We start from the raw sequence: 13,334 nt of genomic DNA, 5'->3' as shown, positions 1-13,334 counted from the left end.
CCCAGTTCTCTTTCTCTCGCTTAAGAAGGGGTGGTGGGAGGGATTGTCAAACAGAATAATGTAACTTTAGTTTAATAAGTCATACTTTTCTGTTTCTCTCTGGGGGGTTAAACAAATTAGTAAGGTTGTACTTTCCTGTGTAATACTATTTAGACAAAAGTTAAATAGTGAATCCTATTATAACCAAAGTGGTGATAATTTTTTTTTTTTTTTCATTTTTTTTATAATGAGTAGAAATATATTAAAAAAAAAAAGGAAAAAAAAAAAAAACAAAAACACAAAAAACAAAAACACAAAATCCAAAACAAAGCAAGCCAATCCGGGAATCTAAGGGAAGGCCATGACTCAAAAATCTAAAGACACCACCAAAAAGGGAGATACATGAATAGGGACAAGGGGATACACGAATAGGGGGCTCAACCAAAAGAGGGGGAGAGTAAAGAAACAAAAGACAAAGAAGATGCATCAAAATTAGTAGGTGAGTAATAAGAGGCAATCCCAAGATTGGGCAAGATGCTTATTTCCTATTCGAGTCGGGGCACACTACACAATTGTGAAGCATTTATTACAATTCTCAAATAAGATAATGTCCCAAATTTGCCTTTGAATGTTTTTGGTATCCACCTCTATTCTATGTCAAAAGGGAAGATAACTCTAGAGGTCGACCAACACTTTTTATTTCTGACAGAGAATTGGAGGCATATAAAAATGGGAAGAAAAAGACTTGTTTACTTTTTGTTCCAAAAACACCATATACAATTGATTATTTTACAACTTTTTTGTCCTTAAATGTAATTTAAAAATATCAATTGTATTGATTAGAATGTGAAAAACTCGTAATTTAAGAGTTTCAAGCCTCTAACAATCATGGAGTTGAATTAGGCCATATTGTATACATATCACCAATAGGGTCTTCTTGGCTAGATAGTCAACAATCCTGTTAATCTCCTTAAAAATTTTCTTAAATCTACATTCATTAAAGTAAGTATTTAAATGACGAATGTCCTTTACAATAGGTTATACTATAATTGGGATATTATTAATTAGATCCACGGGTTACATACGCACGCAACTCTTCACAGTTTGTTTCCATGAGCAAGTATTCCACACTTCCGATAGAGCTTCTAAAAGGCCGTTTTGGATTGCCAATGCCTCCCCTAATAGAATGTTTTCGAAAGTGGTTAGTTCCAACTTTTCCAAGCATAATCACGAGTCACCACATCTTGCCTTCCCTTCTTCTGACCACTAAACCAAAGTTGCGCCCATTTTAAGTTTATAGAAAGAAAAAAGAGGGGGTATCCACATATGGCTATCATTGCGAAGGGCCTCTGCTTCATCCTCAATTAGGAACTCGGTTTGGTCCTACCTCTAGCAGTGTAATGCCCATCTGTTATAGAAAACATCAACAAATATGAAAATAAACAACCAACAGATCCGCACAATACAAATATTTAACGAGATTCATAACTGGTGTGGTGTGTTACGTCCTTGGGCAAATAAGATGTTTCAATATGTAGAAGAGAGATTACACCCAAGCAACGGCGAATATGGGGGTACAATAGGTAAGACGATTAGGGATCATTTCCGTTGTCATTTGGACTAATTGCAAAGAGATAGTTAGGCTTTTAAAGCTGGGTGGAGATGTTTGGACGTGGGAGATTTTCTCTTTTTTGTTGGATATTCATAATATGATGAAACATTTTATTTCAGATTTTGCTGATGGCCATGCTGAAGGTGGTTAAACTTGTAAAGCAGGCAAGCACTACCACCTAGATTGAAACTCCTCATTTATTGATTTAAACTAGGACTTTCTACCAAAAAAAAAAAAAGAGATTTAAACTGGGACTTTCAACAAAGGCCTAGATATAGATTTATGTAATTCTCTTTTGATTAGTTCGTTATCTCTTCTGACGAGCCAATAAATACTTTGCACTTTCTCTTATTATTTTCTAATACCATTCATTTGCCGACTCTTAACAGAAAATTATAAAAAAAAAAAAAAAAAAAAAAAAAAAAATCTACTTGCTGATTCTGAGATAGCGAGAGAGAGAGGAAAAAAAAAAAAAAAAAGGAATTATGTTTGCTCTGATTTTCCCTTTTTTTGTACTATAATGAATTTAGTTTAAAAAAAAAACCTGATGAACTACCAAATTTCACTGTGAGGACATAATTGTAAAAGAACTCCAAACCAAATTCAAATCAGTTGACTGAACGGTATCCTGTGATGTGAAGACTTCCATGGAGATCAAGTCGTGAAGAGGGAGAAGCTCCGCCTCCATAGGTGATGGGTCCCTTCGATGGCTTACCATAAAGTAGGGATCGAAGACAAAGTAACAGTCTCTTGGCGGCCACGTTTTTCATCTGGATATGCTTTCATGCATTAGAGATACTAAAATTCAGAGTATGTAATGGCCACGTCGTCCCAGTGCACAGATCAATTACGGCTTTGATTCTTTGAGATCTCATCGGTCAAGCTGAACACAGTCCGATTCAAATAATGGAAATCCTTATAACCTGTAGCGTACCTTTCGGGTTAGGTCATCTTCAAATCAATTCTGTAACTCTTAAGACCTGATGATCTTGCGTCGAACATTTTTCTTGCCCTTTTGTAGACATAGAGAGGGATAGATAGAAAAAGTAGGTATCCAATGCATGAGGCTCCCACATATGTGAGGTCCAGGAGACGATAGATCATGCATTATAAATTAAGCCACTCCTTTTCTTTTCTCGCTAAAAGTATCAAATTATATTAAAGAAATTGAATGAAAAATAAAAATACATCAAAAAACCTGAAGAGCATAAGACCCACCTTCTGCATTGCCATCAGTAGGGGCGGTCAATAGCTATTTATGAAAACCGATACCATGGTCTAAAAAGAGCTTCCTTCACCACTTCCTCTTGAACATGATATGGGAGACTTGGATCAGTTTTTGAAAGGCCCGATTTAGCTACTGACTTAGCAAGGTAATCAACAATGACGTTAGCGTCTCTAAAACAGTGAATTTACCTTCTACGGGATGGACTGAAGGTAATGATAAATTGCATTCCAATCTTGTTGGACAAACCAAGGGATGTTATGTTAGTGTACAATGTCTTGTATTCCGTTGCAGTTTAATCGAATGAGTACTGGTGCAGACACCTCGACAAGATAGAACGATGCCTTGAATTTTTTATTTGAGGGTAGTTTTGTACTTTACAGATTAGGGTTTTTCGTTATATATTTATAACGATGTTTTTTTTCTTATAATGCAAGCAATACGAAGAGGTGTGAAGATGAGCTAAACGTTGTACTTTTCTATGATCATAGTGCCCCTTCTACTTTGCATGAAAAAGTAAATAAATAAAAAACCTCTCCCTCTCTCTCTCTCTCTATCTCTAAGATCATCTTTTGGCCACTACCAGCCGAACCCAAATCTTAATCTGTTGACTTAAGCTTCCGAAGATTAAGGCAGTTTCCATCAGTAATGAGTCTATTTTCTTGGAATGAAGGTGATGGGTTTCTCGGAAGTAACCAAATTAGCCGGCCCCACCCTCAAGTCTCTACTGTTTTTTTCCCGTGGGAGCGATCGTAAAGGTGTCTCCATTAGAACGCTGACATGTTTGTAACTTTCTGCTATTTGATCAGAACGCTGACATGTTTGTAACTTTCTGCTATTTGACTACCCAAAATGCTACGACGCCGGCCCTAACTTCCACCACCCCTACTCAGTCGTTTCGCCCTTGCTGAGTTCGAGAGTGACGATGACAGCATGGCCATGAGACCTGTTATTGGGATATTTGGATGATAAATCCCGTTGTTTCAGCATTATTGCAGTGACCTTATTCTTCATATGGAAACATCGAAATGACATAGTGATGGCAAAGTCTGATTTCAATCTGCATGCTCTTTTACAGCCTATAAACTTATGGGGTGTATGATCTTCACTTTTCTACAAATACTGACTCACATCTTTCTGTTGTTCCTATTGCAGATGATCCAGCAGTGGTCATAATATAATACTTACCACTCCACTTTTTGTCTTCTCATATAGTCATAAGTATTGGTATCTCTAACTTAGTGGCATCAAAAGCAGGTTGGGGATTCGGTATTTTGTACAAGGGAAGTTTTAGGGGGTCTTCGGTTTGATAAATCAAATGATGTATGTATCGGATATGAATGTCAATCTTTTGATAGACATTCTTCTTAATTATGTTTCTTTCTGAAAAATCGTTTGGTTGTCTTGAGGCTAGTACATGTTTCTCGCGGGTTGAGATATTGACTTCCGTAGAGAACGTCTTTCCGCTTTCTCCTTTTATACTAGGTGGTAAAAAGGTTGCTCAAATATGAGTTTAAGTGTTGAGGTAAACTTAGATTTGAAACACATCCTTTGTAATATGGTTATTGATGGGAAGTAGGATGCTCACTTATGAGGGTCATCCTAGTGGAACCAAACAACTCCAAAAATTAAGAATTATCATTCTAAAGAATGTCATCCCAAAGATTTACCGAACCAAGCACCCCCTAAGATCATTCGAATAGGCCTCGACTCTTCGCAGACGGCTGCTGAAGCGGAAGCCTATGGACTACTCCAGGGACTTCTTTCTGCCAAAGCTAACGGATGGGAGATCCAGGAAGTGTGGTTCAATGCGGCTTCATTGGCTTACATTATTCCTAAATCTAATGGCTCTAGCTGGCCTTTATTATCTTTTGGATTTTTTGGGGACATCTACTCTCTGTCTGGAGGACTACATTTTGTATATAAACCTATGTCCGATTCCCCTGCTACTAAATGTTTATGGGATGTTATGATGTGTGTTAATCGTAGGGACATAAACAATGCAGCGTACTATGATGTAATTTCCGTTGGCTATTGATATTTTGCTTTCAAAAAAAAAAAAAAAAACACTTAAAACTTTGAAAGAAACCAATTGCTGCAACAAATGTAGCACAAAAATGTGGGACCCACATCTTCACTCTTCTCCTTTTTCATGAATACCATTGCTATATCCTCATCCACGAGTAGGGGCGTCAATTCCAGGCCTAACTGAGCCTAACATGCTTATGGTCCTATCTAGACTGGCCTGATTGAGCTGCCACACATGTAAATAGTCAATACATTGTGCAATGTTGATATTTTTGCTATAAAAAAATTTATAATTAAATATAAAATCATTTTTAAATTGTTGATAATTTAATAGATATATTAAATTTTCTAAAATCTAAGATAATTAAATCACGTTTAAGATTTCAATGGTATATTAGTCATTTAAGACCCGATTATGGCCCAATTAGCCTGATTATTAAAAGCTCAATTAAATCCTAAGTCCGACCTTAGTCCGACTAATTTCTTAAATAGACAGCCATAATGAAAGTCAAGAGACCCAAACTTCATGGAGAGGCTTTAATTTTTACCATTTAACGATGAAAAGAATCATGGTTTTAGTAATATTTTACTTACCTGGTTGTTGGTGAATGCCAGTGGCAATTGAGGGTCATAGGGACCATGTAGGCTAACCTAGTTCAAACAACCCCATCTACAGATGAGTACTTGAAGGATTGATGGTTTCATCTTCTGGGACAGTATTTCTTGGGACAGAATTTTTTTTTTTTTTTTTTTTGCAACAATACTAGATTACAGAGGAAGTACTTGAATGCCAAGGGAGCAACCCAGATCTTATATTTGGTCCTTCCATGATCTTTCCGCTTTCAAATGATCTAGTTACTTCACCAATTGAGAATCCTAGCACCTGACTACACCTGAAGATGCATGTCCAAGCCTTTGAATTAATAGGTGGGAGGTAAATGGTCGAAGTTGGAGAGGATCTTTTTCCATCAACTATCTTTTCTCTAACATGTATTCCTGCTAAGGAATTAGTAGGGCTTGAACTTAGGGTCCAACCGATTGTGATCCAATTTAGATCTAGATTAGTCAGCTTTCGGCTAGATTCCGTTTGAAGCCTAGAAACCCATCACCCATTCTAAAACTATAATAAAAATGAACAGTTCAAGAAAGCCATGGATTTAGGTATCAATATCATATTAGCCATCAATATGGATTGGCCAACAACCACTAGCGCAGTTGGTTAAGGTGCTGCTTGTTGAAGCAGTTTCTGCCATAGCATGTCTTCAATTAGAGTCCCCCCACCCTCTTCCCTGGCCGTCCTTCCTTAAGTTGGGAACTTGGAACACCACCTAACTGTCTTTGGGCTGCCATCTTAGTTGGCCTATAACCTTTGATAGAAAATATCAGAAAAAAAAAAAAAAAAAAATGGTATCATCCGAGGGTAAAATGGCCTAATCTGAATATCGATATTGGCCGAAACCAATACCACCACCGATACCATAACTAAAACCAAGACCCACCGCCGGGCCGGCACTAGCAGAAGCCCAGGCCCATGAGTTTCCACTTTTTGGACACAAGGGGTATTCTCGTCTTTTCAACCATAGCATGATCGATTATAAACCTAGAAGCAAGGGTAAATAAGTAACTTGATTCGGTTCTGTAGGTGAAAAACCCCAGCAGCTTTTAGTGGCTTGGTTTGGTTGCGGAGGTTGTGGTGGTAACGAAAGAGAAAGCCATGGCGATGAGAGCATCTGCGGCGGCACCTCGTGGACTGAGAAGACTGTACTCAAGCTTCGCTTTCGCTTCTCCGCCTAGCACCGCTGCTAATACAACCCCTCTTCCAGCCGAGCCCTCCACGAGCTTGGTCGTCTCTAGCAAATGCATGACGATGAGAGCATCTGCTGGGGCGGCGACTCCTTGTGGAATGAGAAAACTATTCTCGAGCTTCGCTTTCAATCCTCCGCCCAGTACCGCTGCTAATACAGCTTCTCCTCCGGCTGAGCCCTCCACGAACCTCTTCGTCTCAGGCACGGTCCTCTCATTCTTCTCCTAACCGTGCTTCACTATTGCTTTTATTATATATCGAATAAGGATCATTATCTGGTCTCCCTGAATTGTTTTGAAAATTGAATTACTGTATCTGTTACGCGATCAGTATTGATAGTATCCATGTAGGGTTTTAGCGATTTTCTCAGTATCTTCTGTTGTTTTAGTTCGAGAGAAGTTTTTTTTCTCAACTTCCGGAGCTAATTAATTGCTAATTGCTAATTGCTCATTGCTAACCTATGCATGTGTAGAAAGTTATGGATGCATAGGATTCGTGACCAAAAATAAATAAACAAAAGACTTCAATCCTGATAGTCACCTGATAGTCATTTCTGTTGTCAGTGGATTAGAGCATACTCCGAATTGGGATCATGGGAACAACATTCCTTTGGAAATGAAAAAGAAAAATATATTGTTCGAGAGGGAAATGAGATTTTTTGTTCCACCACAAAGAATTATTTGATTCTTGTACCCCAAGAATTCCCCTGACCCATAAAAAAAAAAATCAAGAATATGGATTGTTTTCTTTAACAATCTTCTCTTTAAGAACTAGTATATTGTTGGATACAATGTGCTCCGATCTTCTGATTTCTAACTATTCCTGCTTCTTCGAGTGATGACCAAACAATTGGATCTCTTTTACCTATGAGCATCCAATTTATCTCTTGCTTTGCCTTTCTACCCATTTCTCTGTACCTCTACCTCTTTTATCACGGAGCGATCAGGTGCCTTAGCTGGTGATCCAGGCTATTTCCCTCTCGACAATGAAGCTTATACCCCATTATCTCATTGGCTAGCCTTGACCCCTTTTTAGGGGAACATATCTAGTATTCAGAGTTTTCCTCGATTTGGTAACACCATCACATCGAAACAATGAAATGGATGGTTTTGACTTTGGAGGCAACATGGTAAATTTGTTAATTTCATTTTCTTCCATAGCGCTAACATTATAGGCCATAGTTTCCATTCACCATTTGGATCCATTCTAACTTGCCATATTTTATGTTGATAACCTCCATGTTAGGTTGATCTCCTAGATCCATTTCCCTAAATCCTTGAATTCTAATAGGAGTTGGAGAGTCATAAGAGGTTCTATTAATGATTGGGTCAGCATCTTTGAATAGTAATTCATAGTTTGGAAATTTATTTACTTGTGCAGAAGTGGGTTTTTTAACAAAGCTAATGTGAGAGTGGGTTGTTTTCGTTTTGTATTCAAAGATGGGAAATGTCTTGTACAGGATAAATCCACGCATCTACAGGTCAACCTTTGATGAGAATACAGGATGAGAAAATTCATTACACAAATATCCTGTGAAATTTGTGCATGATCTTATAAACACATGCACCACAACATACACCTTATCCTCTTTTTAGCCCTATGGAAGCTAAGTCGGTGTTGCTTCAAGAGAATGACAATCTTGATGGAAGCTAGCTTACCTGAGTACAATGGTGAATATATAGATGTTCGTTTTTTCACCATTTATCTTCAGAGTTTAACGGTGAAGTTTCATGCAATAGGGATGGGAAACAACTATTGTGAATGCCCATGTGGAATAAGAGGGAGAGAAATGGCAAAGCCTTGCCATGTTAAGGCCAAGCAGTAAACATATTAGGACCACTTAGCAGGGCTTGGGGATAAATTGAATATTATATGAATGGTGTAGAAGTGTCTATTTGAGTAATCAGTTTTTATTTATTTATTTATTTTTTTTTTTTAATGGAACACTTAAATTTTCTAGCTACCAAAAAATTGTATCATATTAAGAATGAAGGATAAAGAGAAAAAAAAAAATGTTTTTCATTCATTGCAACTTACTAATTATGATTATGGCTTGGATGCCAATGTCATTATGACACAATTGAAGATTTTATCAAGATGTGGCAAACAGATACCTCTTAGAGTTGAAACAGGAAAAGTGAGGTTGTTTAGAACAGTGAAGTAGAAGAGGACAGGATTTGGTAGCGGCTATTAAGATATAGGTGTATTTGAAAGGGTTGAGACTTTTAGGTCCTCAAGATGACATTGGTGCTACCGACCATTTGAAATTCTGTTGAGAATTAGGATAGCGGTTTGTTGTTCAGGACAGCAGGGATGGGTAACATCATACATGTATCAAGGTCTTGTTCATATATTCTAAGCCAATAAGTTTGATGATCAATTGATCATGTACTTTTGACTCTTCTTTTATGTGCCTCGGGGGGGGGGGGGGGGAGAGGTGGGGTTGCCTTTTCCCTTCTCTTTGTGGGCCCTCACCAGTTCAGTATTTTTTATTTCAGGTCATAGGATTTAGTTTGTAGTATGTTCGGTTAAAACAGTTCTTTGATTGGATTCTCTCGAAAGGGAGTTTTATAAAGATTACCTTTACAGGTCAGTTTGTAATATTTCTGGACATGGAGCTTAATGGGTTTATAATTGTATTTTTCAGTTTGGGGTCCCATTTTGTAATGGGAATTATTTGTTTATTTATCTAGCTATTTAGAGTCTGAAAAATTTAGAAGTTTGCAGTTAAGAGCTCTATCTTCAAGTTCATGACCTCGTGTATAAGAACTCGTGTACTTTTGACTCTCCTTTTATGTGCCCCCCCGGGGGGGGGGGGGAGGTGGGGTGGTTGCCTTTTCCCTTCTCTTTGTGGCCCTCACTAGTTCAGTATTTTTTATTTCAGGTCATAGGATTTAGTTTGTAGTATGTTCGGTTAAAACAGTTCTTTGATTGGATTCTCTCGAAAGGGATTATATAAAGATTACCTTACAGGTCAGTTTGTAATATTGCTGGACATGGAGCTTAATGGGTTTATAATTGTATTTTTCAGTTTGGGGTCCCATTTTGTAATGGGAATTATTTGTTTATTTATCTAGCTATTTAGAGTCTGAGAAAATTTTGTATTTGCAGTTAAGAGCTCTATCTTCAAGTTCATGACCTCGTGTATATGAGAACTCCAGCAGTAAATAGGCAGATTTCCAAGAGATATTTGTCTCCTTTTCAGTTTCTTTTCTCCTGTATTTTTGTGTACGGCAAATACCAGCCTCCACTACCAGGTTGTATCCTCTACTTTTCTTTCAGCACATCACAAAACTATCTACAAAAATTGCTTATCTTCTCAAACCCATAACCTAAGTTCCACACTTTTGATCAACGTTTTAATTCATTTCATCAGATTAGCCGGTTCCCCTCTTTCACTGTTCTTACAGTTTCAAGCTAGGAACCCTTAAAATCTATCTTTTCTGCCTTCGGTGATATGCTTTATCCGCCAACTCAGAACCCAGAGCCCAAATTTCTGCAATCCTAGTGCTACTATGACTTCCTATATAACCAGAACAGCTGCTTTTCTCTCTCTTAATCCATCTGGGACTTCATTAATTCAGCCTTCTTCTTTGTTTATTCCACCACACTGTTATATGTTCTTGTGGTATGGCTATTAACTTGCTCTTTCAGAATTCATTGTTCTTGTGTGTTGACCTTTAATTGCTTTTGATGACATAATATGCTTATTTGAGTTATTGTACCAATTTTTGAGACAGGATGGCAAGTCATGAAGGTTATAATTTAACATGTGATTTTAATTGACTCATTCTAAACTCATCAATGATGTTTCTGCAGGGCTTAGCAAACGTACTACTTCAGAAGGACTTAGAGACGCCTTCTCAAAATTTGGTCAAGTGGTTCATGGTAATTTTTTTGGTTCCAAAAGAATTATTTAGATTGGTCAAATTGAATATTGAGGTCCAATCTATCTGTGATGTGCAGCTAGAGTTGTGACGGACCGTGTCTCAGGATATTCCAAGGGGTTTGGGTTTGTGCGCTATGCCACTTTAGAGGAGGCTGCAGAAGGTATAAAAGGCATGGATGGCAAGGTAACATTAACATCAAAAACTTCTATTTCTCTAATGGGGATGAGTGCATATTGTCGTTCTTTAGGTTTTTCATTATAACACACTGAAGTTACAGGCTAGATGTGAATCTGTTCTTGGCTGGAGCCAATATTTTTTGTTCCTTCAATCTGACTACAGGATCAACCAAGGACTTTTGGGGATCTTTAGACTTATTTCCTCTTTGACCTGTAGTTTTTAGCTGCACATGTCCCATTTTGTACTTGAAACCCAATTTGAAAAAATAATGGCTGATATGTCTCTTGAAAGCTCTGTTGTAAGAAGTGAAATACTGAAATGTTAACATTTATTGATAAATGGATTCAAGAAGCAGGTCTTTGAGAAAGAGAAGGTTAAAAGATTTTTTTCAACGGCATGCTAATTGATAATGTTGCTGGAAGTGTTGGGACCAGTTTCAAAAAATTGTAGGAACATTGGTAACCGAATATTGTTAGAGAACATAAGTGGTAAAGTTAACAGCACTTACAGAATTGATACAAAATTGTAGTTTTAAGAAAACTTGGTTGCATGATCAACCCGAGGCCAACCAAAATTGGTTTGAGCTCTTAGTAACATTAAGTGGTAAAGCTAGCAACTTATATAATTGATGCAAATTGTAATTGTAAGAAAACTTGGGCTGTATGATGAACCCAAGGCCAAAAAAAAAATTGTTTTGTGCTCTTAGTAACATTAATGATGTTATTTAGTTGAAAACATATAAAATACTGAAGAGCAGTTTGTGGGAGTAAGATCTGGATACAACACCTTATTTAACCCAATTCGTCTGCCACCAAGTCAAGTTTATATTTGAACATGCATGCATCAAAAGAGGCTGTCAGATGCGGCCTTGAGCAAATTGGGTGACTAGAGGCCTGATCCTGACCAGTTCCTATTTAATGAGTGGACATTTTCGACCCTAACCCAAACCATCTTATGAAAGGCAGGCCATATTAAGTTGATCCAAATGTGGTGCTTTATTATGATTACCATATTGATAGTTTCACAATGTTGTACAGATTTACTAACAATTATCAATTAACTCTTGTTTGGTGTTTGTGTTGCCTAGTTTCTGGATGGATGGGTTATTTTTGCGGAGTATGCAAAACCTAGAGAAGCACCCTCGTCGTCACCTTCAATGAATGCTGGAGTTCCTCCATTTGGACGTCCTTGAAGACGTTGAATGTGAACAAGCTTATCAGCCCCATTTTTTGCATTAAGAGAGCTCAATTGTATCCTATTACCTGGCATAATTATATTCTTCTGGATGGCACTGAACGGGTTGAACTGAATGAGGACTAGGATTGCATGCCATCAAACTGTATTGTGAATTGTGGACCATGTGTTTGCTATTTGTTATGTTTATGGGTTTGACATTGTTTACAAAGTACTGTTACAGCAAAAAACTAAGCTAGAAAAAACAGAACATACGAATTCTAATAATAAGTAGGGAGAGTGTTCTCTGAACCTACTCCAATTCCTATGCCTTTGCACAAAACTTTTTCTGAACCTACTCCATTTCCTATGCCTTCTCACAAAGTAACCTTTTATTGATTCTTTTAAGAGAGAATGATAAAATGTTCATATGCGAGAGGGCATAGGGAATGCCTTGGGCTCAGAGACTTGGTCTTACATTTCTGGGTTACTTTTTTATGATATTTTTATGGATGCATTTTGTTGTAATGGTGAATTGAGAAGTTGTAACCTTTTGATTGTTTATTATTTTACTCTCGATCATTCTTTTAGTCAGGTAAAAGATTGTTTTACCAGCTTTGTGCAGAATCTGCCGATTCAAATGGTTTTTCTTAGGCCTGTGTTTTTATGTAAAAAAATTTAGAACGAAATTTTTTATGTAAAATCTTGAATTTTTTTGTGTAGATTTTGTTTGCAATTTTTTCTCGTGTGATTTATATTTGGAAGCAAGCGTTATTTGAGAAAAAGAAAATTCTGAGTTATTATGATGGCTACTTTTGGTGGGGTGGGTAGTCAACTAATGGGGAGGTTGGGAGATGGGTCGTCAGTAGAGGGTGACGAGGGAGAGAGAGTGAGTTGCGCAGCCTATGCTCCCAGCTTAGAGACTTCTTTCCCTTTCAAGTTTTTTCTCTGCATAACTGAATGCTATAAAATTCCTCTTCAATTTTATCCAAACAATCAAATAAGAAAATTGATCTCATTCTTCTTTCCCAAATTTTTTTGCTGCCAAATGATTTAAAAAAATGACATGGAGGTATTCTAAATCATTTACTTCATTTTTTGGGTTAGAAAAAAAAAAAATCTTGTTCTTATTTATTTGAGGTAGTGAGTTTGGTTACCTTCATGAGACGAGGGTTGGGATCTTCAATATGGCACTCAAGTCTCAAGTCTCAAGTCTCAGCCTATCTTAATCCAACTTTTATAGCTAATGCTTGTCTAGATGTAAGCGGATGGGGCTCCTCTACTGTGCGGCAGAGGTGGCAGCACACATCCGACGGCCTGGAGCTCCTTAAGCATGGCCCAGCTGCTCCAGTCCATCAGATGTGTGCTGCCACCCCTGCCACTCATAGAGGAGCCGAATCTTACTCTTCATTGTGTTTGGTAATGCGACCCTGCCCTACAAAAGGT

General features: G+C 37.6%; 1 protein-coding gene and 1 long non-coding RNA gene across 2 annotated transcripts; one reads left to right on the top strand and one right to left on the bottom strand.

Moving 5' to 3' along the window:
- Window positions 1-1,020: 1,020 nt before the first annotated feature.
- LOC122090602 lies at window positions 1,021-2,576 on the bottom strand. The gene is made up of 2 exons (XR_006143688.1): window positions 2,136-2,576; window positions 1,021-1,387 (listed from the first exon to the last, which is right to left on the bottom strand). It is a non-coding gene; the product is annotated as an uncharacterized LOC122090602 (long non-coding RNA).
- A 3,902-nt stretch (window positions 2,577-6,478) lies between these two features.
- LOC122090721 (organelle RRM domain-containing protein 2, mitochondrial-like) lies at window positions 6,479-12,216 on the top strand. Its single transcript, XM_042660405.1, has 4 exons — window positions 6,479-6,850; window positions 10,468-10,536; window positions 10,615-10,721; window positions 11,803-12,216. The coding sequence occupies exons 1-4, from the start codon at window positions 6,559-6,561 to the stop codon at window positions 11,905-11,907; spliced, it is 573 nt and encodes a 190-aa protein (XP_042516339.1). The 5' UTR covers window positions 6,479-6,558; the 3' UTR covers window positions 11,908-12,216.
- The last annotated feature ends 1,118 nt before the right edge of the window (window positions 12,217-13,334 follow it).

The sequence above is a fragment of the Macadamia integrifolia genome, chromosome 10 (assembly GCF_013358625.1).
Source record: "Macadamia integrifolia cultivar HAES 741 chromosome 10, SCU_Mint_v3, whole genome shotgun sequence".
NCBI lineage: Eukaryota > Viridiplantae > Streptophyta > Magnoliopsida > Proteales > Proteaceae > Macadamia > Macadamia integrifolia.
The sequence above is the reverse complement of the archived record's forward strand: the minus strand, read 5'-3'. Positions and strand labels throughout refer to the sequence as shown.

Bases quoted from the DNA above. Each gene is read 5' to 3' on its own strand.
- LOC122090721 (XM_042660405.1), top strand. From the start codon at position 6,559: ATGGCGATGAGAGCATCTGCGGCGGCACCTCGTGGACTGAGAAGACTG. The intron at 6,851-10,467 runs GCACGGTCCTCT...ATGTTTCTGCAG, and splicing joins CACGAACCTCTTCGTCTCAG to GGCTTAGCAAACGTACTACT. The intron at 10,537-10,614 runs GTAATTTTTTTG...TGTGATGTGCAG, and splicing joins ATTTGGTCAAGTGGTTCATG to CTAGAGTTGTGACGGACCGT.